This window comes from Anomaloglossus baeobatrachus, chromosome 8 (genome assembly GCF_048569485.1).
Source record: "Anomaloglossus baeobatrachus isolate aAnoBae1 chromosome 8, aAnoBae1.hap1, whole genome shotgun sequence".
NCBI lineage: Eukaryota > Metazoa > Chordata > Amphibia > Anura > Aromobatidae > Anomaloglossus > Anomaloglossus baeobatrachus.
The window spans coordinates 8,565,206-8,592,986 of NC_134360.1; the positions used below are offsets into that span (position 1 = coordinate 8,565,206).

The 27,781-nt window shown below is 51.8% G+C and overlaps 1 protein-coding gene across 3 annotated transcripts in view; it reads right to left on the reverse strand.

The window, feature by feature from the left end:
- The window catches only part of PHF2 (PHD finger protein 2), a 361,868-nt gene that overhangs the window by 93,893 nt on the left and 240,194 nt on the right, over positions 1 to 27,781 (reverse strand). For all 3 annotated transcript variants that reach the window (XM_075321276.1, XM_075321279.1, XM_075321278.1), the window contains exons 11-15: positions 26,390 to 26,479; positions 24,993 to 25,400; positions 24,732 to 24,854; positions 10,596 to 10,714; positions 2,293 to 2,471 (exon numbers count right to left, since the gene is read on the reverse strand). In XM_075321276.1, coding sequence (XP_075177391.1) covers positions 2,293 to 2,471; positions 10,596 to 10,714; positions 24,732 to 24,854; positions 24,993 to 25,400; positions 26,390 to 26,479 — 919 coding nt within the window. The remainder of the gene's footprint in view (positions 1 to 2,292; positions 2,472 to 10,595; positions 10,715 to 24,731; positions 24,855 to 24,992; positions 25,401 to 26,389; positions 26,480 to 27,781) is intronic.

Here is a 27,781-nt window from a genome sequence, read left to right on the forward strand (position 1 = left end):
TCTCCCAGACTTTGTCCCCCTCTGCTGCGTCCGAGGAGCTGACAGGAATGGCTGCCGGCGTCCTGAGGAGAGGAGGGAGCCGTGGGCGTGACCCAGAAAGAGCGGGAACTGGTGCCCGCACTGTGCACAGTGAGAGGGGTGGAGTATGCAAAGCATGCTCCAGCCCTCAGTGCTGCTCGTTCTGTGCAGCGTCCCGCCCTTCCTCTGCCTGTCAGGGCTGTGGGCGGGAGGAAAGGAAACTAGGCCGCAAAAAGCCGGGGACTCTAGTAATAAACGCGGCCGCCATAAAAGCGCGGCCGTCGTGAAAGTCCCCGGCGCACTACAAGTCCCAGCCGCGCCGCGCCGCAGTGTTTCCATGGCCGCGGCGGTCAGTGCGGCAGTCCCTATACATAAACACACTCAGCAACGCTGAGTGTGTAATGGCACATATTAACCCGGTCAGCGCCGTGGTCCCCGGTGCACTAGCACACCCAGCAACGCTGGAGTGTTGCTGTGCGCTGTCCCCACAGGGATACAGAGTACCTCCAAGTAGCAGGGCCATGTCCCTGAACGATACCCGGCTCCTATCCAGCAGGCTCCACAGGAGTTGTGGATGAAGCACGGTCTCAGTGCCTGGAGACCGATAGGATCCCACTTCACCCAGAGCCCTGAGGGGGATGGGGAAGGAAAACAGCATGTGCGCTCCAGCCTCCGTACCCGCAATGGATACCTCAACCTTACAACACCACCGACAAGAGTGGGGTGAGAAGGGAGCATGCTGGGGGCCCTATATGGGCCCACTTTTCTTCCATCCGATATAGTCAGCAGCTGCTGCTGACCAATCTGTGGAGCTGTGCGTGCGTGTCTGACCTCCTTCGCACAAAGCAAAAAACTGAGGAGCCCGTGGGAGCACGGGGGGTGTATAGGCAGAAGGGGAGGGGCTTAACACTTTTAAGTGTAATACTTTGTGCGGCCTCCGGAGGCATAGCCTATACACCCAATTGTCTGGGTCTCCCAATGGAGCGACAAAGAAATGCTCGTTCATCAGGTGCATAAAAATCATCATTATCTCATCGTCCTCTGGAAAGAGACTATTGCTCCAGATTACAGATGTGACGCAACAATAAATGAGCAGCGAATAAAACTTGTGCAAGGTTACAGAAGAAACTTGTGTTTGGGGGACCGCGCTGCGACTACTTCTAGGACACTTCTCTAACACTCCACAATACTACATGGAGAGTGGTGCACTACAAGCCCCAGCACAGAATTCAGAGCGTGCCCCCCTTTGTGGCTTTCTGATGTCCCCCAGGCCTCCGACAGTTCCAGTTTTTAGGAACCAATTTGGGAAATACTGAGAATACCAGGGAAAGTATTAGGCTATGTGCCCACGGGAGCTTGCTCCTGTGGATATATCCGCAGGTTTCCCGCAGCACCTCCCCGGAATCCGCAGCTATACACAGCTGCGGAATTCCAGCGGAATTGTTGCGGTAAACCCGCGGATATTCATGCGATTTACCTGCAGAACTCCCAGCCTCTATCTCCATAGAGGAGGGCAGAGGTTTCCGCAGGTATTTCCGCAGGAATAATTGCCATGCAGCTATGTGCGGCTGCAAGACATCCGCAGCATATTTCGCAGCCGCACATTCCGCAGCGTGGACACAGACACTCCCTATGTCCCATAGTATAACATGGGGAGTGTCTGTACTTGCTGAAACCTGCGGATTTATCTAGAAAATCCAGATGAATCCGCAGGTTTTCCGCGGCAAGATCCGCAGGAGCAAGCTTCTGTGGGCACATAGCCTTAAAGATGTTTTCTGATTTCAGAAAACCCCTGTCACCTGGCATAGGATGTGTTAAAAAAAAAAAAAACAGCTTTACTCCCCCTCACTGGGTCCAGCACTGAGTCACATTGATAGCGCTGCAGACAATCAGTGGTTCTGAGCAGCATGTGCCGTCATCCGGGGCAGAGCCGCTGAGCTCAGTTACCAGCTGCAGCGCTATCGGCGTGATGGCCGCACTGCAGACAATAACAGAAAAAGGCAAAGCGGCGGAGGCTCAGGGCTGGACCAGGGGACGGTGACTGGAGAACTGATTTGCATTTTCTTTTTAAACAAAATGTAGCTGAGGAACAGGGTTTTCTGAAATCCCCCTTATAGCACGCACTATGTCAGGAATCAGTACCCTTCGCCACTCCAATTCCTGTGCACTACATCTCCCATCATTGCTGACCGTTTCAGACTCACAGAGCATGCTGGGAGTTGTAGTCCTGCGGGTTGCTGGACCGTGGCTCTAGCTGGTTGTGTGACTACTTACACGATAAGTCCCTCTTTGTCGTCAATTTCTTTCTCCTGATTGGAAACTCATCGATTTTTAGCTCTCCGTCATCAGACACGTATTCGTACTCGTCCCTGATCGGCTTGTTCTTGTCTTCTTTGAAATTCTGCAAGGATCCGAAGATGCTGGGGCTGTTCTGGGGCTTGATCCCCTTATGACTGTGAAAAATAACCAAGGATTACAAAAGAATAAAAACTCAAAGGGTGAAAGACGCGTCACTCCGGGGAATAGTGAACCCCCCAACCAGTGGTTTGGGGTGTCCATGCAATGTTCAGCGGTGTCGTCACCCATCCCCCTCTCTGATCGACGCATCGTTTACTGTGGAAACTTAATCATGTAGACAAAAATGTGACCAGGTAAAGGGGTCAATAAATAACTCGTTAATATCTGCTAATGAGCCGAGTGATACAGATCATTGAGGACGGTATTCGGGGGATTCCCTGGAGCTGAATATCCGCACCCTCAAGGTCATTGTGTAAGGAATCTCCTCATCTACACAAACTGTCATCGATCCATTGGAGAAGAGATAATCGTGAGATCGCACAGACGACACGAAGACTGCAGCGCTCAGTTACCCTGGTCAGTGCCGCGTACATGGAATACGTGACGATCCATCCTACAAGACCCGGGGAGTCCCCCAATATGGTGATAATTGGGGGTCCCACACCAATCAACAAATATCACGTATCCAATTAACGGCTGATGATTTATGTAGACCAAAAAACACAATTAATTTCCCAGATTACCCTGAAGAGCTCAGAAATCCCTCTACAATTCTTTATAATTATTTGTTTTTCTTTTTGGAATCTATTTGCATTGTATTATACAATCCTCAACATTGAGATTGCAGCACCAAGAAGCAAAAAGTTGTGTGATTCTGGAAATCACAGGATGGATAGGCGTGTTAATGACATGGAAAATTTATAAGAGTCATGTGCTGAAATCCCGGCACTTCCGGCCTCGGCTGCGATCAGTGAGGTTATTAATGGACAGAGGAATGTTCTACTGCTGAATACATGTGGGAAAATCATCAAGATCCACTGCTGGCAGCTCCTGTGCAACTGCCGACCAACGGCGCACTAGATCTGCTCGAAGGGAGACAAAACTGGAGACGTTGAAAACCATGGTGGCTCGTTTAGGCCACACAGGAGTACAAATAATATGCTGTCCGGGGTTATTGAAAAACAGATCCTGGGACACTTTGTAGAAATGGTCGGCAATTGCACAGGAGCTGCCAGCAGAGGATCTTGATGATTTGCTCAAATGCATTGAGTGGTAGACGAGCATTAATAACCTCAGAGATGGCAGCCGAGATGTGTAAGAGCGGGGAATTCTGAGCGCGTCACTCACACTCTGCACTAAATAAATCAAGATCTTTTGAAAATATTGTCTACAGTTTTCCACTATTTGTAGAGCACGAAGACATCTTGTGATTTCCATGAATTTTCCTTCTTTATTTTGCAATTTTATTGTTGGAGCGGGTACAGGAAGCCTGAAAATGGATTGACAGGTGCATAAGTGCACAGAGCTTCAGAGATGTAGAAATCGAAAGCCAAGTTCACACCTTACATTCAGACATTTTATTTATTCCATCTTTCGAAACCTACAAATGGAATTGATGTAAAAACCGGGTCTGTTCCATGACGGATACAAATGGAGGCAAACGGGCCCCGCAGATTATTCCGGGGGACGTCTGGGCTCCGCTATAAATCTGTTTTTAGAATGCAATATAAAGTCTGCGTCTTGCACTTTTTTTTTTCTTTTATTGTAAAAACGGGCCCATAAAAGAACCCAGATGGGTCCATTAATGATAAATGGGGTCTCCGTCTACTTCCGTTTTAATCAGTTTGATAACAGATCTGGTTTTAACATTAAATCCATTTGTTCGTTCCCAATAACAGAATGAAGGGAATTTTGTTACTTACCGTAAATTCCTTTTCTTCTAGCTCCTATTGGGAGACCCAGACGATTGGGTGTATAGCACTGCCTCCGGAGGCCACACAAAGCAATTACACTAAAAAGTGTAAGGCCCCTCCCCTTCTGGCTATACACCCCCAGTGGGATCACTGGCTCACCAGTTTTAGTGCAAAAGCAAGAAGGAGGAAAGCCAATAACTGGTTTAAACAAATTCACTCCGAAGTAACGTCGGAGAACTGAAAACCATTCAACATGAACAACATGTGTACCCGAAAAACAACCAAAAATCCCGAAGGACAACAGGGCGGGTGCTGGGTCTCCCAATAGGAGCTAGAAGAAAAGGAATTTACGGTAAGTAACAAAATTCCCTTCTTCTTCGGCGCTCCATTGGGAGACCCAGACGATTGGGACGTCCAAAAGCTGTCCCTGGGTGGGTACAGAATACCTCATGTTAGAGCTGCGAAGACAGCCCTCCCCTACGGGGAGGCAACTGCCGCCTGCAGGACTCTTCTACCTAGGTTGGCGTCCGCCGAAGCATAGGTATGCACCTGATAATGTTTGGTGAAAGTGTGCAGACTCGACCAGGTAGCTGCCTGGCACACCTGTTGAGCCGTAGCCTGGTGTCGTAATGCCCAGGACGCACCCACGGCTCTGGTAGAATGGGCCTTCAGCCCTGATGGAAACGGAAGCCCAGCAGAACGGTAGGCTTCAAGAATTGGTTCTTTGATCCATCGAGCCAGGGTGGCCTTAGAAGCCTGCGACCCTTTGCGCTTACCAGCGACAAGGACAAAGAGTGCATCCGAACGGCGCAGGGGCGCCGTGCGGGAAATGTAGATTCTGAGTGCTCTCACCAGATCTAACAAATGTAAATCCTTCTCATACCGATGAACTGCATGAGGACAAAAAGAAGGCAAAGAGATATCCTGATTAAGATGAAAAGAGGATACCACCTTCAGGAGAAACTCCTGAATGGGGCGCAGCACTACCTTGTCCTGGTGGAAGACCAGGAAGGGAGCCTTGGATGACAGCGCTGCTAGCTCAGACACTCTCCGAAGAGATGTGATCGCTACCAGAAAAGCCACTTTCTGTGATAGTCTAGAAAGTGAAACCTCCCTCAGAGGCTCGAAGGGCGGCTTCTGGAGGGCAACTAGTACCCTGTTCAGATCCCATGGATCTAACGGCCGCTTGTACGGGGGTACGATATGACAATCCCCCTGCAGGAACGTGCGTACCTTAGAAAGTCGTGCTAGACGCTTCTGAAAAAAGACGGATAGCGCCGAGACTTGCCCTTTAAGGGAGCCGAGCGACAAACCTTTTTCTAACCCAGATTGCAGGAAAGAAAGAAATGTAGGCAATGCAAATGGCCAGGGAGACACTCCCTGAGCAGAGCACCAGGATAAGAATATCCTCCACGTTCTGTGGTAGATCTTAGCGGACGTGGGCTTCCTAGCCTGTCTCATGGTGGCAACGACCCCTTGGGATAATCCTGAAGACGCTAGGATCCAGGACTCAATGGCCACACAGTCAGGTTCAGGGCCGCAGAATTCCGATGGAAAAACGGCCCTTGGGACAGCAAGTCTGGTCGGTCTGGTAGTGCCCACGGTTGGCCGACCGTGAGATGCCACAGATCCGGATACCACGCCCTCCTTGGCCAGTCTGGGGCGACGAGTATGACGCGGCTGCAGTCGGATCTGATCTTGCGTAGCACTCTGGGCAAGAGTGCCAGAGGTGGAAACACATAAGGGAGCCGGAACTGCGACCAATCTTGCACTAAGGCGTCTGCCGCCAGAGCTCTGTGATCGCGAGACCGTGCCATGAAGGTTGGGACCTTGTTGTTGTGCCGGGACGCCATTAGGTCGACGTCCGGCCTTCCCCAGCGGCGACAGATTTCCTGAAACACGTCCGGGTGAAGGGACCATTCCCCTGCGTCCATGCCCTGGCGACTGAGGAAGTCTGCTTCCCAGTTTTCTACGCCGGGGATGTGAACTGCGGATATGGTGGAGGCCGTGGCTTCCACCCACATCAGAATCCGCCGGACTTCCTGGAAGGCTTGCCGACTGCGTGTCCCCCCTTGGTGGTTGATGTATGCCACCGCTGTGGAGTTGTCCGACTGAATTCGGATCTGCCTTCCTTCCAGCCACTGCTGGAAGGCTAGTAGGGCAAGATACACTGCTCTGATTTCCAGAACATTGATCTGAAGGGTGGACTCCTGCTGGGTCCACGTACCCTGAGCCCTGTGGTGGAGAAAAACTGCTCCCCACCCTGACAGACTCGCGTCTGTCGTGACCACCGCCCAGGACGGTGGTAGGAAGGATCTTCCCTGTGATAATGAGGTGGGAAGAAGCCACCACTGCAGAGAGTCCTTGGCCGTCTGGGAAAGGGAGACTTTCCTGTCCAGGGATGTTGACTTCCCGTCCCATTGGCGGAGAATGTCCCATTGAAGAGGGCGCAGATGAAACTGCGCAAACGGAACCGCCTCCATTGCCGCCACCATCTTCCCGAGGAAGTGCATGAGGCGTCTTAAGGAGTGCGACTGACTTTGAAGGAGAGCCTGCACCCCAGTCTGTAGTGACCGCTGCTTGTCCAGCGGAAGCTTCACTATCGCTGAGAGAGTATGAAACTCCATGCCAAGATACGTCAGTGATTGGGTCGGTAACAGAGTTGACTTTGAGAAGTTGATGATCCACCCGAACGTCTGGAGAGTCTCCAGTGCAACATCCAGGCTGAGTTGGCATGCCTCCTGAGAGGGTGCCTTGTCAAGTAGATCGTCCAAGTAAGGGATCACAGAGTGTCCCTGAGAGTGCAAGACTGCTACCACTGCCGCCATGACCTTGGTGAACACCCGTGGGGCTGTCGCCAGACCAAATGGCAGAGCTACGAACTGAAGATGGTCGTCTCCTATCACGAAGCGTAGAAAGCGTTGGTGCTCTGTAGCAATCGGCACGTGGAGATAAGCATCTTTGATGTCTATTGATGCTAGGAAATCTCCTAGACATTGAGGCAATGACTGAGCGGAGGGATTCCATCCGGAACCGCCTGGCGTTCACATGCTTGTTGAGCAGTTTTAGGTCCAGAACAGGACGGAATGAGCCGTCCTTTTTTGGCACCACAAAGAGATTGGAGTAAAAACCTTGTCCTCGTTCCCGAAGAGGAACAGGGACCACCACTCCTTCTGCTCTTAGAGAATGCACCGCCTGCAGAAGGGCATCTGCTCGGTCGGGGTGTGGGGAAGTTCTGAAGAACCGAGGCAGAGGCCGAGAACTGAACTCTATCCTGTACCCGTGAGACAAAATGTCTGTTACCCACCGGTCTTTGACCTGTGGCAGCCAAATGTCGCAAAAGCGGGAGAGCCTGCCACCGACCGAGGATGCGGAGGGAGGCGGCCGAAAGTCATGAGGTAGCCGCCTTGGAAGCGGTACCTCCGGTTGCTTTCTTGGGGCGTGAGTGAGTCCGCCAGGAATCAGAGCTCCTTTGCTCTTTCTGAGTCCCTTTGGACGAGGAGAATTGGGGCTTGCCCGAGCCTCGAAAGGACCGAAACTTTGACTGCCACTTCCTCTGTTGAGGTTTGTTTGATCTGGGCTGGGGTAAGGAAGAGTCCTTACCTTTGGACTGTTTAATGATTTCCGCCAATTGCTCACCAAACAGTCTGTCTCCAGATAATGGCAAGCTGGTTAAACATTTTTTAGAAGCAGAATCTGCTTTCCATTCTTTTAACCACAAGGCTCTGCGCAAAACTACAGAGTTGGCGGATGCCATTGAGGTACGGCTCGTAGAGTCTAGTACCGCATTGATAGCGTAGGTCGCAAACGCAGTCATTTGCGTAGTTAAGGACGCCACTTGCGGCACTGCTGGACTTAAGAAAGAGTCCACCTGTGCCAGACCAGCTGAAATAGCTTGGAGCGCCCACACGGCCGCGAATGCTGGAGCAAACGACGCGCCAATAGCTTCATAGACAGATTTCAACCAAAGGTCCATCTGTCTGTCATTGGCATCTTTAAGTGAAGCCCCATCCTCCACTGCAACTATGGATCTAGCTGCAAGCCTGGATATTGGAGGGTCCACTTTCGGACACTGGGTCCAGCGCTTGACCACGTCAGGGGGAAAGGGATAACGTGTATCCTTCAGACGTTTGGAAAAACGCTTGTCCGGATAAGCATGGTGTTTCTGGATTGATTCTCTGAAGTCAGAGTGGTCCAGAAAAGTACTCAATTTACGCTTGGGATACAGAAAATGGAATTTCTCCTGCTGGGCAGCTGCCTCCTCTGCTGAAGGGGCTGGGGGAGAAATATCCAACAGCCTATTGATGGCCGCTATAAGGTCATTTACCATGGCGTCACCATCTGGCGTATCCAAATTGAGTGCGGTGTCAGGACCAGACTCCTGATCACCCACCTCTGTCTCATCATATAGAGACCCTTCTCGCTGAGACCCTGACCCGCGTGATGACGTGGAGGGTCTCTCCCAGCGAGTTCGCTTAGGCGGCCTGGGACTGTCATCGGAGTCAGAGCCCTCAGCCTGTGATGCCTGGGACCCCCTTGAAGTACGGATTAGTTCCAACTGAGGGGGACCGGGGAACATAGACACAGCAGTGTCCATGGTCTGAGCAACTGGCCTGGACTGCAAGGTCTCCAGGATTTTTGTCATGGTCACAGACATTTTGTCAGCAAAGACTGAAAATTCTGTCCCCGTCACCGGGGCAGGGTTCACAGGCGTCCCTGCCTGGGCTACCACCACCATAGACTCTGGCTGCCGAAGTGCCACTGGGACTGAACATTGCACACAATGAGAGTCGTTGGAGCCTGCTGGTAGATTAGCCCCACATGCTGTACAAGCAGTGTATACAGCCCGTGCCTTGGCACCCTTGCGTTTTGTGGATGACATGTTGCTGTCTCCTCAGAGCAATATAGGGGTATACAGCCAAGAAGCGACCGTACAGTGCAGTATATATATATATATATATCTTGTACAGGAAAAAGTACACCAATACCACACTGTGGCACTAGTGGGGCCAGCACTAATGTGCTGCTTACCGCCCGCTAAACGCGGGTGTGTGGTCGCCAGAAATCCCTAGTCTGGGTCTCCCAGAGCCTGTGTCCGTCCTCCAGCCAGACTGCATGCAGGAATGGCTGCCGGCGTCCTGTGGAGGGGGGGGCGGGCCCTGGGCGTGCTCAGACCAAAAGCGGGAAACCTGCGTCCCACTGTGCCTAGTGAGAGGGCTGGAGCATGTAAATAAGGCTCCAGCCCTCGGCGCTGACGATTGCACAGCGTCTGTCCCATTCCCTGAGTGACAGGGAGGGGGCGGGAACGAAGCGGAGCTAGGCCGCAAAAGCCGGGGACTAAATTTATAAGCGCCGCCGCCGTAAAAGCGCGGTCGGCGCTAAGTCCCCGGCGCACTACAAGTCCCAGCCGCGCCGCCGCTCCGAGAGTGGCCGGCGCGGTAGTTCCCAGCACATGAAGTCACACAGCTAAGCTGCTGTGACTCAAACCCCAGCGTGCAGCGCTACTGTCCCCGGCGCACTAACACACCCAGCAAGTCTGGCGTGTGCGTGCCTGTCTGTACGGGGACACAGAGTACCTGAAAGTTGCAGGGCCTTGTCCCTGAACGGTACCCAGCTCCGTATCCAGCAGGTTCACTGGGTCTGTGGATGGAGCCCGGCCTCAGGGCTTGGGGGCCGGTAAGATCCCACTTCCTCAGAGCCCCTCAGGGGGATGGGGAAGGAAAACAGCATGTGGGCTCCAGCCTCTGTACCCGCAATGGGTACCTCAACCTTACAAACCACAAGTGGGGTAAGAAGGGAGCATGCTGGGGGCCCCATATGGGCCCTCTTTTCTTCCATCCGACATAGTCAGCAGCTACTGCTGACTAAACAGTGGAGCTATGCGTGGATGTCTGACCTCCTTCGCACAAAGCAGAAAACTGGTGAGCCAGTGATCCCACTGGGGGTGTATAGCCAGAAGGGGAGGGGCCTTACACTTTTTAGTGTAATTGCTTTGTGTGGCCTCCGGAGGCAGTGCTATACACCCAATCGTCTGGGTCTCCCAATGGAGCGCCGAAGAAAAGTAGAATGTCAAAACGCAAGTGTGAACACGGCCCAAAGCTGAAAGCCAAAATGTGAGGAAAGGCACATCTGGTGCCGCTTATCTCAGAGGTTAAGATGCAAATTGTCAGACCCTTGTCTCGTTAATGTCAGTGGACGGACTGGTAGGCTGCACTGTAATTAGATGGTCAGTGAAGGCCGTCTTAATTGGCAGGACATCAATTAAAATCTAATAGACTAAACCCCAATAATGTGACTGGTGATGTGACGGCTCATCCGGTGCCGCCGGCAGCATCAGAACCACGTGCTCCAGAAAACGTCACAAACCTGAACAGTTTCTTCCCGGAGAAAGAGAACTTGAATTTGCTGTCCTTCAGTGAGGAGAAGGGGCTCTTCTGGATTTTATGCTCTTCTTCCATTTTTAGTAAGGAATCCGGCTTGCTGTTCTGCAACGTAAAGAAGAAAATGTGTTAATGGTGATTCCAGCGTCTCCCGGTAAATATCGCACCTGGACTGGTTTCTCCATTGTCACAATCAGTTTGGGTCCGCTTTGCACATTTACAATGTTCTGTAAACACATTTGGTGCACGGCGGCCGACGTTACAAAGTTTATCTGCGTCCGCCAATGTTACCAATCATTACAGTGAATATTCGCACCCGCCACCGTCTACATTACCGTAATGATCTCATTTTTATTTGAGCGCCAAATTGCTTTGGAGAACGATAGGAGTCGCTAAGGAAAGATGAAAAGTTGCAATTCACATTAGTAGTTTATTTTTGAAAATCTCTGTTTGCTTTGATATCTATAATGAAGATGGTGCGAATGATGAGATGCAAGAAACGCAATCGGGAATTCAGCTCCTGCGAGACAGAATAATGCCACTGCTTTTATGTCAGCGCATTGCTGGAGTCTGGAGACGTCCCGGGATATGTCCACCGGGGAAGAGCCGATGTCCTCCGCTCATGGTGCAATAATGAAAAAACGAAAAGAAAAACTGCTGAAACTCATCTAGTAAGGGGGCTACAGACCGAAGCAGATGTGTTCTTAAAGGCGTGGTCCAGTGAACAGACGTCCTGCGTATAGGCGATAACCTGATCGGTGGGTGTCTGACCGCTCAGATCATAGAACAAGGAACTTTTATCCCCTTTACAAAATCAGTCAAATGCCAATCTGCTGCTCCATTCATTCCCCATGGGGCTACCAAAAATATAGAAGAGCAGCGCTGGACAGCCGCATAAGGAATGAATGGAGCAGCGGTAAACATGGGCACTGCCGCTCCATTCATTCTCTATAGGGCTACCGAAAAAATAGAAGTGCAGCGCTGGACAGCCGCATAAGGAATGAATGGAGCAGCGGTAAACATGCGCACTGCCGCTCCATTCATTCTCTATAGGGCTACCGAAAAAATAGGAGCGCAGCACTAGGCATGTGCACTGTCTCTCCATTCATTCTCTATGGGGCTACCAGAAAAGTGGTGCGCAGCCGCATACGGTATGAATGGAGCAGCGGTAAACATGTGCACTGCCGCTCCATTCATTCTCTATAGGGCTACCGAAAAAATAGGAGCGCAGCACTAGGCATGTGCACTGTCTCTCCATTCATTCTCTATGGGGCTACCGGAAAGAGTGGAGCGCAGCGCTGGACAGCCGCATAAGGAATGAATGGAGTAGAGGTAAACATGTGCACTGCCGCACCATTCATTCTCTATGAGGTGTGAGACTGTGACCGGGGTTAACTATGACGGCCGGTATGTCTCGCCCCGGTTGTGCTCCCTCCATGTATAGAAAGCAACTCCACTCCAGGGTTAATGCTGTTTCCCTGCAGGCTGAAAGGAGGGTTAAAAGGAAACAGGAACATGGGCGTGGGGCCTTAGTGTGCGGGAGTGAGCACAACTCCTTGAGTTTCTGCCAGAGACACACATGTGTGTGCTGTGTTGGACATTTGTTTGTGCAATAAACCGTGTGCTGTGACCATTGGTGCCTGGATCCCATGTCTTCTGCCGCGCAGCCGACCACGCTACCACACAGATGGTGGAGAACGGCGGGCATGCCAGCCCGGTGAGGTGTAGCATCCATCCCTGGTGACCCAGCAGCGCATGTCCTGGATTCGAGCGGCTATACTACAGCCCAAACCCGGCGACGCCATGGAGGACATACTAAAGCAGCTGGCTCAGGCTAATGCACAGCAACAACAGGCTAATGCACAGCAACAGCAGGCTAATGAACAGCAGCAACAGACCAATGCACACCTGCTCCGGTCGTTGGATCGTCAGCAGCAATCCTTGCAATTGCAGGAACAAAGGCACCAAAAACAGATGGTTCTCCTGGCCAAGTCGATCCGTGGCGGACCGGCAGCAACAACCCCGGGACCGGGTGACGACGGCAGCGTCCGGAAAACGGTGAGACAAGCGTTGCAAAAGATGACCCTGGGGGATGATGTGGAAGCGTTCCTGGCGGTGTTTGAGCGGGTGGCCGAGCGGGAAAAGCTGCCAACCCCCCAGTGGGCTGAGGTATTGTCGCCCTATCTGACGGGGGAGCCCCAAAAAGCATACCTGGACCTCTGTACCGAGGACGCCATAGAATATGCGACTTTGAAAGCCGAAATACTTGCTCGGTTGGGGGTGAATACCTATGTACGGGCTCAGCGGGTAAATCAGTGGTTCTATGAGGAAGTCAAACCCGTACGCTCCCAGGCCTATGACTTGTTGCATCTGGTAAAGAAGTGGTTGTAGCCTGACACTCTGAGCCCTGCGCAAATGGTGGAAAGGGTAGTAGTTGATCGCTTTGTGCGCACTTTACCCGTCACCATTCAACGGTGGGTAGGACAGGGCGACCCAAGTACCCTGGACCAATTAGTGTGCCTGGTGGAGCGGCATGTGGCTACGCAGGACTTGATACGGGACACTGAGACTTTGCGTGCATCGGTCCAGCCCCTCCAAACTTCGGGCCAAGGACCCACCGCGGACACCGGTGCGGGAGTCCGCTACCGTCCCGTCTGAGGCCGCGCCCGCCGTCCCTGAGGGCCGGAAGGTTATGTACCCTAAACGACAACTCGTCAAGGGGGTTTCCTTCCCTATTAGATGTTGGCGGTGCTAGCGGGTGGGACATATGGAAGCCCAGTGTCCACTCACCACGGAGCCCATGGATTGTGGGGTTATCCGGCGGGGTTCAATGTATGCTCAGGCAGTGTGTACCGCGGACCTTGTCTCCCCGGAGACTGAGCCCCACTTGTGCCAAATACAGGTGAATGGATGTCCGGTTACAGGCTTGTTGGATTCCGGAAGCTTAGTGACTGGACTGAAGGGCTGAAGTAAAGGCCACAGGACGTACCGTGGGGGTGGTTTGCATACATGGTGACCGCCGAGACTATCCCACGGGGATTGTCACCATCACAGCACCCTGCGGTCAGGTGCAACATGAGGTGGGACTTATTAACACTCTTCCCTATGACGTGATATTAGGAAGGGATCTGCCGTATTTTTGGACTCTATGGAAGGGGCCTCCTAAGTCCCGTCAGGTATTGGACAGTCCGGGACCTGAGCCCGACAATCCCGAATCCGGGACGCCTGTCGTAGGGGTCCCCATGATAGGGACAGAATGTGAACCCGATAGGTCGCCCCTAGAGGTATTGGCAGGAGAGGCTGAGATGGTCGAGCCCCTCCCGGAGTTGGAGGCGTCCCCGGATACGTTTGGGACAGCCCAACTCCAGGACCCTACATTAATACATGCCCGGAGTCGGGTGGCAGTGGTTGACGGGGTGGCACAGCTGCCCGGTGCCCAGGTAAGGTACCCCCATTTCGCTCTTAAGCAGGATTTACTCTACCGGGTAGATGAAATACGGGGCGTGGGGGTAGAGCAGTTGGTGGTGCCCCAGCCATATCGCCGGCGGGTCCTCGACTTGGCTCATAAACACCTGATGAGTGGCCACCTAGGGGTCAAGAAAACGCAGGAGCGAATATTGCAAAGGTTCTATTGGCCCGGGGTCTTTGGGGAGGTAAAACGGTTCTGCGAAACCTGCCCGGAGTGTCAGCTTACGGCACCCCTGGCCCACTTTCGCAGTCCGTTGGTACCGTTACCCATTATAGAAGTCCCTTTTGAACGGATAGAGATGGATCTGTTGGGGCCACTCGTAAAGTCCGCTCGAGGGCACCAACACATCCTAGTGATCGTTGACTATGCCACCCGGTATCCAGAGGCGATACCTCTCAGACATACTGCGGCGAAGCTTATAGCTCGGGAGTTGTTTGCTGTGTTCTGCCGGGTGGGGTTGCCCAAGGAGATCCTTACGGATCAGGGGACCCCATTCATGTCTAAAGTGACCAAAGAGCTATGCCGGCTACTCCAGATCAAGCAGTTGCGTACGTCTGTGTATCATCCTCAAACGGATGGTTTAGTGGAGCGATTCAATAAAACCCTGAAAACCATGCTCAAAAGGGTGATTTCCAAAGACGGGAAAGACTGGGATATGATGCTTCCCTATTTGATGTTTGCCATCCGAGAGGTGCCACAGGCATCCACGGGGTTTTCGCCTTTTGAGTTGTTATACGGGCGACATCCCCGGGGATTGTTGGACCTGGCAAAGGAAACATGGGAGCAGGAGCCCACCCCCCATAAAAGTGTGATTGAACACATTTTAGGAATGCAGAACCGCATAAGCGCGGTCATGCCAATTGTGAAGGAGCATTTACAGGAGGCTCAGGCCGCGCAAAGCGGCCGCTACAATAGACATGCCACCGTGCGGACCTTTAAACCCGGGGACCGGGTGCTGGTATTAATCCCCACGGCGGAGAGTAAATTCCTGGCTCAGTGGCAAGGCCCCTACGAGATAAAGGAAAGAGTCGGGGTGGTTAACTATAAAGTATTGCAGCCCGGTAGGCGGAAACCTGAACAAATATACCATGTCAACCTGTTAAAACCTTGGCAGGAACGGGAAAGCCTGATGGTTGATTTATCCCCGTCTCCCTCCTCTTCGGGTCGTTCAAACCCGGCTCCAGCGACCTCCGGAGAGGACGAACCGGAAATAAGGATTGGAGAAGCCCTCACCAAGCAACAGAGGCGAGAGGCCAGACTGCTGGTTCAGCAGAACCCCGATGTCTTCTCCGAGCTGCCTGGTAGGACCAGTCTGATACGACATGACATTGTCACCGAGCCTCACCTGAAGGTACGCCTGAAGCCATACCGGGTACCGGAGGCTCGAAGACAAGCCATATCAGAGGAAGTGAAGACAATGCTACGCCTGGGGGTCATTGAAAAATCCCGGAGTGAATGGGCTAGTCCCATTGTCCTGATACCAAAACCCGATGGCTCCTTAAGGTTTTGCAATGACTTTAGGAGATTGAACGAAATATCCAAGTTCGACCTCTACCCCATGCCCCGGGTGGATGAGCTGATTGATAGGCTGGGACAAGCGCGATATTTCACCACGCTCGACCTGACCAAGGGGTACTGGCAGGTGCCACTGACGGAGTCTGCCAAGGAGAAAAACGCTTTTGTTACGCCGGAGGGTCTCTTCCACTATGTTGTCTTGCCTTTTGGGTTACATGGCGCCCCGGCCACGTTCCAGAGGTTGATGGACTTAGTGCTGGAACCCCACAAGGCGTATGCATCAGCGTACCTTGACGACATCATTATTTACAGCTCTGAGTGGCAGACCCACTTGGAACAGGTACAAGCGGTGGTGAACGCGCTCCGAACAGCCGGATTGACAGCCAATCTCAAGAAATGTGCGTTGGGGCTCACGGAAGCCCGCTACTTGGGCTACGTAATAGGCCAAGGAGTGATTAAGCCCCAAATTAACAAAGTTGAGGCGATCCAGAAGTGGCCTAGACCCCTGACCACGAAGCAGGTTAGGGCCTTCCTGGGTATCGTGGGGTACTACAGGAGGTTTGTAAAAAATTTTGCGGGACTATCAGCCCCCTTGACGGACCTTCTCAAAGGCAAGAAGTCCGTCATGGTGCGCTGGACTCCGCAGGCCGAGGACTTCTTCCGGGCCCTGAAGGGGGTCCTGTGCGGACAGCCTGTTCTTGTCAACCCTGATTTCCGGAAGGAGTTCATAGTACAGACTGACGCCTCTGAGGTCGGCCTGGGGGCAGTGCTGTCTCAGGTGGTTCAGGGGGAGGAACACCCCGTCACCTTTTTTGAGTAGGAAGCTCACCCCTCCCGAGCGGAATTATAGCGTAGTGGAGAAGGAGTGCCTGGCGATCAAGTGGGCCTTGGAGTCCCTACGCTATTACCTGCTGGGACGACAGTTTCGCTTGGTGACTGATCACTCTCCACTGGTCTGGATGAGGTCCGCCAAGGAACGGAATGCCCGGGTTACCCGGTGGTTCCTTTCTCTGCAGAACTTCTGGTTTACGGTTGAACACCGGGCCGGTAGGTTGCAGGGCAACGCCGATGCCTTGTCCCGCGGCCCGTGTTTGATGGCGGGAGTTCAACCCCGCACGCTTGAACTGAGGGGGGGGGGTATGTGAGACTGTGACCGGGGTTATCTATGACGGTCGGTATGTCTCGCCCCGGTTGTGCTCCCTCCATGTATAGAAAGCAACTCCACTCCAGGGTTAATGCTGTTTCCCTGCAGGCTGAAAGGAGGGTTAAAAGGAAACAGGAACATGGGCGTGGGTCCTTAGTGTGAGGGAGTGAACACAACTCCCTGAGTTTCTGCCAGAGACACACATGTATGTGCTGTGTTGGACATTTGTTTGTGCAATAAACCGTGTGCTGTGACCATTGGTGCCTGGATCCCGTGTCTTCTGCCGCGCAGCCGACCACGCTACCTCACAGAGGCTACCGAAAAAATAGGAGCGCAGCGCTGGACAGCCGCATAAGGAATGAATGGAGTAGAGGTAAACATGTGCACTGCCGCTCCATTCATTCTCTATGAGGATACTGGAAAAAGTGGAGTGCAGCCTCATCAGGGGAATACGGAATGAATGCAGCAGTAGTAAATATGCACACTGCTGTTGCATACACTCTCTATGGAGTTACTGGAAAAAGCGGCGAGCAGCGCTGGGCAGCCCTATAAGGAATGAATGGAGCGGCGGTAAACACGTGCACGGATGCACCATTCTGATGGAATATTGTCCTTTTCTGCCGATCGGTGCGGATCCCAGTAACTTCCAGTTGTCATTTGCTTTGTACATTTCTAGTATGAACTATAGAGGACCGAGAACACGTATATAATAAAAGATACTCCGGGATTGTTACTTCATTGAGAATATAAGTAATTTCTAAGACCGATATCTCAGTAGGGGCGAAGGGTCGTCTTCAGGAGACTCTCTGATCAGGCCCTTACAGATATGGCGAATATAAGGTTGTCCCTCTGCATCTCGGTGTGTGGTATCTGACATCCTAGTGCTCCACAATGGAGACGTCACCAATCCATTCATAGATGACTGATTCCCTTCATTTCCCCACATCGGAGGTTGTGCCACCATCTATGCCACAGATCAGCCGCCTTAAGCATGCAGCTGTTGTGAAACTACAAGTCCCAGCATGCCCTGTCAGACCGTCGTCATTCCACAACAGCTGAGTGTGGACCATTGCTGATCCCCGATTTAGGGATTGACCTGATACAGTAACGAGTTTTTAATAGTTTCCCTTAATTAGAATTGAGCAAGTACAAAGTGCTTCAGTCATGAAATAATAAAAAAAAATCCTCCTCTGGCGCCCTGGCCACCGAGCGTCTATAAAAACAGCGGGATTTTTCCAGTGACTAATAGGTTTTATTTCTTCTCTTCTTTGAGTTCTGCAGATCTGCGAGCGATGATAGCGCCAGTGATAATTACATGTAATTTACCGCGTATCAGATACAATGTGGCAGAGAAGGGAAATTACTGGTTGGAGTTTAATGTAACGGCAGCAAAACTAATCCTAGTGTTTAAAAGAGACATTTTTTTTTCTCCAAAATATGTCACAAAATATCTTCGAAACAGAAATGGGGGGGTAGAGACGCTTCTAAAATGACGGCCTCTGTGAGAGGTTCCCGTTGGCAAAGACAAGGCAGCTTATAGTGAATTTTACCATTTCATTAATTTTTTTCTTCACGTCCTGAGGATGTTTATGTGTCAGGGTCTCAAGGCCCCCAAGACTCAAAAGAGCTGAAAAGCTCGGCTCCTGTGTCTGCAGAGCGGCGTATAGACCCCGCACCTCTCTGCTCAGCCCGTACACCGCTGTGCACACTCGTGCAGGAGCACGGCGCTGCTGACTGAGCTGCACACTCCTGGGCAATCGTCTGAGTGATTGTTTGGGGTCTCAGGACCCTCACCGATCTGCAGGATGTGTAAGAGGGTAGAACATACCCAAAAGATTAAATGATAGGAGCACTTTAAGGGCAACTATTGGCCAAACCCTTATTTGGTTGCCGCACTGGCAATCACAATTGTTGTTACTAGCCCCATGCCTCTTGAAATGAAAACAGGAAAAAATATGAAACAATGCAAAAGAAGGGAATTTTGTTTACTTACCGTAAATTCCTTTTCTTCTAGCTCCAATTGGGAGACCCAGACAATTGGTGTATAGGCTATGCCTCCGGAGGGCCGCACAAAGTATTACACTAAAAGTGTAAAGCCCCTCCCCTTCTGCCTATACACCCCCCGTGCTCTCACGGGCTCCTCAGTTTTGGTGCAAAAGCAAGAAGGAGGAAAAAATTATAAACTGGTTTAAAGTAAATTCAATCCGAAGTAATATCGGAGAACTGAAACCATTCAACATGAACAACATGTGTACACAAAAAAACAGGGGCGGGTGCTGGGTCTCCCAATTGGAGCTAGAAGAAAAGGAATTTACGGTAAGTAAACAAAATTCCCTTCTTCTTTGTCGCTCCATTGGGAGACCCAGACAATTGGGACGTCCAAAAGCAGTCCCTGGGTGGGTAAAATAATACCTCGTAATAGAGCCGTAAAACGGCCCCTTCCTACAGGTGGGCAACCGCCGCCTGAAGGACTCGTCTACCTATGCTGGCATCCGCCGAAGCATAGGTATGCACCTGATAGTGTTTCGTGAAAGTGTGCAGGCTCGACCAGGTAGCCGCCTGACACACCTGCTGAGCCGTAGCCTGGTGCCTCACAGCCCAGGACGCACCCACGGCTCTGGTAGAATGGGCCTTCAGCCCTGAGGGAACCGGAAGCCCAGCAGAACGGTAAGCTTCGAGAATTGGCTCCTTGATCCACCGAGCCAGGGTTGATTTGGAAGCCTGTGACCCTTTACGCTGGCCAGCGACAAGGACAAAGAGTGCATCCGAGCGGCGCAGGGGCGCCGTACGAGAAATGTAGAGTCTGAGTGCTCTCACCAGATCTAACAAGTGCAAATCCTTTTCACATTGGTGAACTGGATGAGGACAAAAAGAGGGTAAGGAGATATCCTGATTGAGATGAAAGGGGGATACCCCCTTAGGGAGAAATTCCGGAACCGGACGCAGAACCACCTTGTCCTGGTGAGACACCAGGAAAGGGGCTTTGCACGACAACGCTGCTAGCTCAGACACTCTCCGAAGTGAAGTGACTGCTACTAGGAAAACCACTTTCTGCGAAAGGCGTGATCGAGAAATATCCCTCATTGGCTCGAATGGTGGTTCCTGAAGAACCATCAGCACCCTGTTCAGATCCCAGGGTTCTAACGGCCGCTTGTAAGGAGGAACGATGTGACAAACCCCCTGCAGGAACGTGCGTACCTGTGGAAGTCTGGCTAGGCGCTTCTGGAAAAACACAGAGAGCGCTGAGACTTGTCCCTTAAGGGAGCCGAGCGACAAACCCTTTTCCAGTCCAGATTGAAGGAAGGACAGAAAAGTGGGTAAGGCAAATGGCCAGGGAGAAAAACCCTGAGCAGAGCACCATGACAGGAAAATTTTCCACGTCCTGTGGTAGATCTTGGCGGACGTTGGTTTCCTAGCCTGTCTCATAGTGGCAATGACCTCTTGAGATAATCCTGAAGACGCTAGGATCCAGGACTCAATGGCCACACAGTCAGGTTGAGGGCCGCAGAATTCAGATGGAAAAACGGCCCTTGAGACAGCAAGTCTGGTCGGTCTGGTAGTGTCCACGGTTGGCCGACCGTGAGATGCCACAGATCCGGGTACCACGACCTCCTCGGCCAGTCTGGAGCGACGAGGATGACGCGGCGGCAGTCGGCCCTGATCTTGCGTAACACTCTGGGCAACAGTGCCAACGGAGGAAACACATAAGGGAGCTGAAACTGCGACCAATCCTGAACTAAGGCGTCTGCCGCCATAGCTCTGGGATCTTGAGACCGTGCCATGAACGTCGGTACCTTGTTGATGTGCCGGGACGCCATTAGGTCGACGTCCGGCATGCCCCAGCGGCAACATATCTCCTGAAACACGTCCGGGTGAAGGGACCCTTCCCCTGCGTCCGTGCCCTGGCGACTGAGAAAGTCTGCTTCCCAGTTTTCTATGCCTGGGATGTGAACTGCGGATATGGTGGAGGCTGTGGCTTCCACCCACAGTAGGATCCGCCGGACTTCCTGGAAGGCTTGCCGACTGCGTGTCCCGCCTTGGTGGTTGATGTATGCCACCGCTGTGGGGTTGTCCGACTGAATTCGGATCTGCTTGCCTTCCAGCCACTGCTGGAACGCTTTTAGGACCAGATACACTGCCCTGATCTCCAGAACATTGATCTGAAGCGAGGACTCTTGCTGAGTCCACGTACCCTGAGCCCTGTGGTGGAGAAAAACTGCTCCCCACCCTGACAGACTCGCGTCCGTCGTGACCACCGCCCAGGATGGGGGTAGGAAGGATTTCCCCTTCGATAATGAAGTGGGAAGAAGCCACCACCGAAGGGAAGCTTTGGTTGACTGAGAGAGGGAGACGTTCCTGTCGAGGGACGTCGGTTTCCTGTCCCATTTGCGTAGGATGTCCCATTGAAGAGGACGCAGGTGAAACTGCGCGAAAGGGACTGCCTCCATTGCTGCCACCATCTTCCCCAGGAAGTGCATGAGGCGCCTCAAGGGGTGTGACTGACCTTGAAGGAGAGATTGCACCCCCGTCTGTAGTGAACGCTGCTTGTTCAGCGGAAGCTTCACTATCGCTGAGAGGGTATGAAACTCCATGCCAAGATATGTCAGCGATTGGGCCGGTGTCAGATTTGACTTTGGAAAATTGATGATCCACCCGAAACTCTGGAGAGTCTCCAGAGTAGCGTTGAGGCTGTGCTGGCATGCCTCTTGGGAGGGAGCCTTGACCAGCAGATCGTCTAAGTAAGGGATCACCGAGTGACCCTGGCAGTGGAGGACCGCGACTACTGTAGCCATGACCTTGGTGAAAACCCGGGGGGGCTGTCGCCAGGCCGAACGGCAGTGCCACGAACTGGAGGTGTTCGTCTCCTATGGCGAAGCGCAGGAAGCGCTGATGCTCTGGAGCAATCGGAACGTGAAGATAAGCATCTTTGATATCGATCGATGCAAGGAAATCTCCTTGGGACATTGAGGCGATGACGGAGCGGAGGGATTCCATCCGGAACCGCCTGGTCTTTACGTGTTTGTTGAGCAGTTTTAGGTCCAGGACAGGACGGAAAGACCCGTCATTCTTTGGAACCACAAACAGGTTGGAGTAAAAACCGTGACCCTGTTGCTGAAGAGGAACAGGGATCACCACTCCTTCTACCTTCAGAGTGTCCCACGCCTGCAGAAGAGCATCGGCTCGCTCGGGAGGCGGAGATGTTCTGAAGAATCGAGTCGGAGGACGAGAGCTGAACTCTATCCTGTAACCGTGAGACAGAATGTCTCTCACCCATCGGTCTTTTACCTGTGGCAGCCAGGTGTCGCAGAAGAGGGAGAGCCTGCCACCGACCGAGGATGCGGTGTGAGGAAGCCGCCTTGGTAGCGGCACCTCCGGCGGTTCCCGTAGCCACAAGGCCCTGCGTAATGCCACCGAATTGTCGGCTGCAACCGCCGTACGGCTCGCAGAGTCCAGGATAGCATTAGAGGTTATGGAAGCCACTTGCGGCGCAGACGTACGTGTGAGTGCGTCAATTTTGGGCTTGACCCGCTGAGATAGCTTGGAGTGCCCATACTGCTGCGAATGCTGGAGCGAAAGACGCGCCGATAGCCTCATAGATGGATTTCAACCAGAGCTCCATCTGTCTGGCAGTGGCATCCTTGAGTGAAGCCCCATATTCAACTGCAACTATGGATCTAGCCGCCAGTCTGGAGATTGGAGGATCCACCTTGGGACACTGAGTCCAGCCCTTGACCACGTCAGGGGGGAAGGGATAACGTGTATCCTTAAGGCGCTTGGAAGAACGCTTATCTGGACAAACTCGGTGTTTCTGGACTGCCTCTCTGAAGTCGGAGTGATCCAGAAACATACTCGCTGTACGCTTGGGGAACCTGAAACGGAACTTCTCCTGCTGAGAAGGTGACTCCTCTGCTGGAGGAGCTGAGGGAGAAATATCCAGCATCTTATTTATGGACGCAATAAGATCATTCACCATGGCGTCCCCATCAGGAATATCAAGGTTGAGAGTGGCCTCAGGATCAGAATCCTGATCAGCTACCTCCGCTTCATCATACAGAGAGTCATCTCTCTGAGACCCTGAACAATGTGATGAGGTCGAGGGGATTTCCAAGCGAGCTCGCTTAGGCGGTCTGGGACTGCGGTCCGTGTCAGAGACCTCACCCTGGGATCTATGAGACACCCCGGGGGAACATTGTCGTTCCGACTGAGGGGAACTAGGGGCAGTGATTCCACAGTGCCCATGGTCTGAGATACCGGTCTGGACTGCAAAGCTTCTAGTATTTTAGCCATAGGCTCAGAAAGTCTGTCAGTAAAAACTGCAAACTCCGTCCCTGTCACCTGGACAGTGTTAGCTGGTTGTTCCCCCTGGGCCCCCCTTAGCAGAAGCTCCGGCTGAATAAGTGCCACAGGGGCCGAGCAGTGCACACAATGAGGGTCAGTGGAACCTGCCGGTAGCGAGGTTGTACATGCGGCGCAGGCAGCATAGTAAGCCTGTGTTTTGGCACCCCTGCTTCTTGTGGGCGCCATATTGTTGTCTCCTTTGAGCAATACAACAGGGTATATAGCCAGAAATCAACTGTGCACCATACAGTGTAAAGTATAGCCTGTAAACATATAAACTATAATCACACTTCTGCACAAGTGTGGCCAGCACCTCAAGTGCTGCTTACCGCCCGCTTAAAGCGGTTGTGTGGCCATCAGAATCCCTGCCTGGGTCCCCCAGAGTTTGTCTCCCCTCTGCAGCGTCCTAGGAGCTGACAGGAATGGCTGCCGGTGTCCTGAGGAGAGGAGGGAGCCGTGGGCGTGACCCAGAAAGTGCGGGAGCTGGTGCCCCACTGTGCACAGTGAGGGGGGTGGAGTATGCAAAGCATGCTCCAGCCCTCAGTGCTGCCGTGCTGTACAGCGTCCCGCCCTTCCCCTGACTGGCAGGGCTGAGGGCGGGAAGAAAAAGAGACTAGGCCCAAAAGCCGGGGACTCGAGTTATAAGCGCGGCCGCCGTATAAGCGCGGCCGGCGCAGAGTCCCCGGCGCACTAACAGTCCCAGCCGCGCCACAGTAAAAACAATGGAAGCGGCGGTCAGCGCGGTAGTCCCCATACACAAACACACTCAGCGACGCTGCAGTGTATAATGGCACAAACGCGGTCAGCGCCGCGGTCCCCGGTGCACTAGCACACCCAGCAATGCTGGAGTGTTGCTGTGCGCGGTCCCCACGGGGACACAGAGTACCTTAAAGTAGCAGGGCCATGTCCCTGAACGATACCCGGCTCCTATCCAGCAGGCTCCTCAGGAGTTGTGGATGAAGCACGGTCTCAGTGCCTGGAGACCGATGGGATCCCACTTCACCCAGAGCCCTAAGGGGGATGGGGAAGGAAAACAGCATGTGGGCTCCAGCCTCCGTACCCGCAATGGATACCTCAACCTTAACAACACCGCCGACAAGAGTGGGGTGAGAAGGGAGCATGCTGGGGGCCCTATATGGGCCCACTTTTCTTCCATCCGACATAGTCAGCAGCTGCTGCTGACTAATCTGTGGAGCTGTGCGTGCATGTCTGCCTCCTTCGCACAAAGCAAAAAAACTGAGGAGCCCGTGGGAGCACGGGGGGTGTATAGGCAGAAGGGGAGGGGCTTTACACTTTTAGTGTAATACTTTGTGCGGCCTCCGGAGGCATAGCCTATACACCCAATTGTCTGGGTCTCCCAATGGAGCGACAAAGAAAACACATTTACTATATTTTCTCACTGATAAAAATTAGCCCCCATGTTTCCTGAAAAATACCTGAATGAAGGAACATTTTTACACCTTTTTAATCCGCATGTTTGAAAATAAACTACATTGTGTCGGGTCATGAAGTCGCCCGGTCTAAAGGGGCTAAAGTTCCCCATTTTCTGGAGGATGTATAAACAGTATTGCAATGTTTGGCTGTTACATGTTTGCTCCGGTCTCATGTCCTACGTTTTGTAGGAATCCCCCTGCGCTCCTATGGCATTTCCATACCTTATATTTCCACTTTGCTTCCGTTTTGATTTTATTCTGCTCTCGGATCTCAAACTTCTCGATCTCATTGTTCTGTTTTGCCGGTTCCTCTTTGTTCGGGACAATTATCTCTTCTTTCGGTGTCTGAAAAATAGAAACAGCTATAAATACCAAAACGGAGACAATGTGATTGAAATATTGACATTCACTCCTCCGCTGTCTTGGTGCCGGCACGGGGGCGGCATTATCATGGGCGCCCACAGACGGGAGCGGCATACTCACTATCCCCTTCTTTGGTGTGTCTACTTTAATCAGAGCGTCCTTGGTGTGAGCCTCCAGAACATCCAGGTCCGGGGAGTCGGGTGCTGAAGATGGGGAATCTTTCACCTTCTTTGTCTTCTTTTTTCCTCCCTCTTTGTTTTTCGGTGGTTTGGGAGGTTTGGGGGGTTTTGGAGTTTTGGGCAGTTTGGCACCTTTTGGAGGTTTTGTCTCTTTGGGGGGTTTCGGCGGTTTTGGAGGCTTGGGTAACTTTTCGCTCTTGGGGGTCTTTTTTTTCAGAGCTTTTTCCACAGGTGGCGGGGAGTCTGGCACAGGTGAGGGGGGTTCTTCTTTCTCAATTTTCTCTGAAATGTTGTTCCCCTCTGGAATTGTGTTGGCACAAATGTCTGTTTTACTGACTTTCGATGCATTCTAAATACAGAAAAATAGTGGTTAGATACTGGCAACTAGAGATGGCCAGACAGATGAGACTACACCTGTAGAGACAGCCCCAGAGACATCTGTATACGTATTACCCCATCTGGTTTAGGAAAACCACTGGAAATGGTGCAAATCGATTCCCAATTCCCGTTCCCTAATCTGAGGTCACTGGATGGGAACCCAGAGTGCCACCTTCTACCTGATGGCATCCATGACTCTTCCTAGGATCAGCCGGCCTGGAATGACATCACAAGTGCATCAAGGCAGACCGGCTAATCAAACCAAGAGCTGCGGATGCCATATGATGGGAGACCCAGGTGCCCAAAATGTTCCCAGTCCAGTTATCAGATTTCTCAATTTCTATTCACCAGAAGTAAACAGAAGGTCCCGATTCAGTGACTGCAAAAACAAATCTTGAAATTGTGGAATAATACCAAAAGTATATCACAAATTCATGTAACATTGTATGTGCGATAAATGAGCTTTTAGGCTGATGATGTAATATCTCTCTACACCTTTCCCGTTTTCTGGGGATGAAGGAGGTGCACTCTCCTGAGTGATTGACAGTCCGGGCCGGGAGCATGGCTAAGGGTGAGCCGGCGCTGACCCAAGCTGTGAGCTTTTCCCTGCTATAAGCAGGGGCAACATCGGAGGGATGCAGGGGCCCTGGAGCCAAGTGAATGGTGGCAGAAGTGTGAGGTGCGCATATCCGTACTGCACATATTATAATTATGGATCAGGGTGAATGAATGCCGACATTCACACATTTCTGCATCTGAATCAGTCTTGCAGAAATATGTGCACGTGCTGCAGAAATATACAGAATACATCTTTCTGTAAAAAGAAAAGTCTTACAACAAATCTGCAAAATCATCAAGAAAGATCATATAAGATAAATAAAGCTAATTGTTCAGCAAAAAAAGAAATAAATAAATAAAGCGTCGCCTACGTCCCAGGCACCAGCTTACGTATAGACCCACCTCTGTTAACCGTATTTCTTTGGCGAGGTCCTTGATAATCTGTGAGGGTTTGAAATGTTCTGGAAGTTCATCTTCATGTTCTAATAGAGCCTAAAAGATAAAATGTAATATGTTACTCGCTGGAAACACAGCACAACGCCTCCTGGATTTTTTTATCTACTGATGATTATGGTCAATGTACGGATTTCTGGAATTGGGGACGGTCAGTCTGAAAAGACGGGGAGGAGACGTGGGGATCCTGGCGGCGTGAACTTGAAAACAAGCAGAGCTGTGATACAGTCAGACACACACAGGCGTGCTCTTCCAGAATGTGCGCCCCTGGTATCTCCAGGAAGGGGGGTATAACATAAGGGCCATTCTGATGAGTGCTAATCCATGTGATAAAGGGCTGCACAACTTTACTTTCTTGCAGTTTTATGGGAACCCGCACAAACGACAACAGTGAGATCTCCATGCAGGATCCATTCCTTCCTGAAGTCCAACAGGAGAGACGGCGACCTTAGTCTTCATCCAACCGATGAGTTAAAGTGGTTCTGCACCCCTGACACAATCTCCTCTAAGTCCAGCAGCTTGTGACTCCCAATGTGTAAAGCACAAACCATTAGGATTCGGCTCCTCTTGCTGGTTTCCAGAGGTTGTCACATGCATGCGGTCAAATACTAATTAGTGTCTTTCTTTCATGAAAACCTTGTGAGACGCAGATGATACGTTGGTGGACAAGTGTGCAAATCACATAATTGTGGTGCTACAACAACCGCAGATCTGGCAAAAGGAGCCCAGGCCTAACGATGTTTGCATTACATACTATTAGGAGTCTGCATTCTGCAGCGCCTGCCAGAAATGTTCTCAGGGGTGGACAAACCCTTTATTTTGGAAGTGAAACTGGCACCAATCAGACGTTTATATAATTAACTAGAAGGTGGCCCGATTCTACGCATCGGGTATTCTAGAATTTACGTATTGTGTAGTTCATGTATGATTTTTGTTATATATATATATATATATATATATATATATATATATATATATATATATATATATATATATATATATATATATATAGATGTTGTTGTGTGTAGTTACCAAGTGTTTGTGTAGGGGCTGTACATGTTCTGGGTGTTGTCTGGGTGTGGCGGGGGGTGAGAGCAGTGTTGTATGTGTGTTGCGTTGTTTGTAGAGCGCTGTGTGTCTGTAGCGCTGTGTGTGTGTTGCGCGGTTTGTGTGTGTGTGGTGTGTTTTGGGGGAGGTATGTTTTGTGCAATGTGTGTGTTGTGCGGTATGTGCGTATATTTGTGTGTGCAGCGTTGTCTGTGTGTGGGTGTCTGTGTAGGGCAGTTGTTTGTGGTTCCCAGTGTGTGTGTGTGGTGTGTTGTGCAGTGCGCGCGCGTGTGT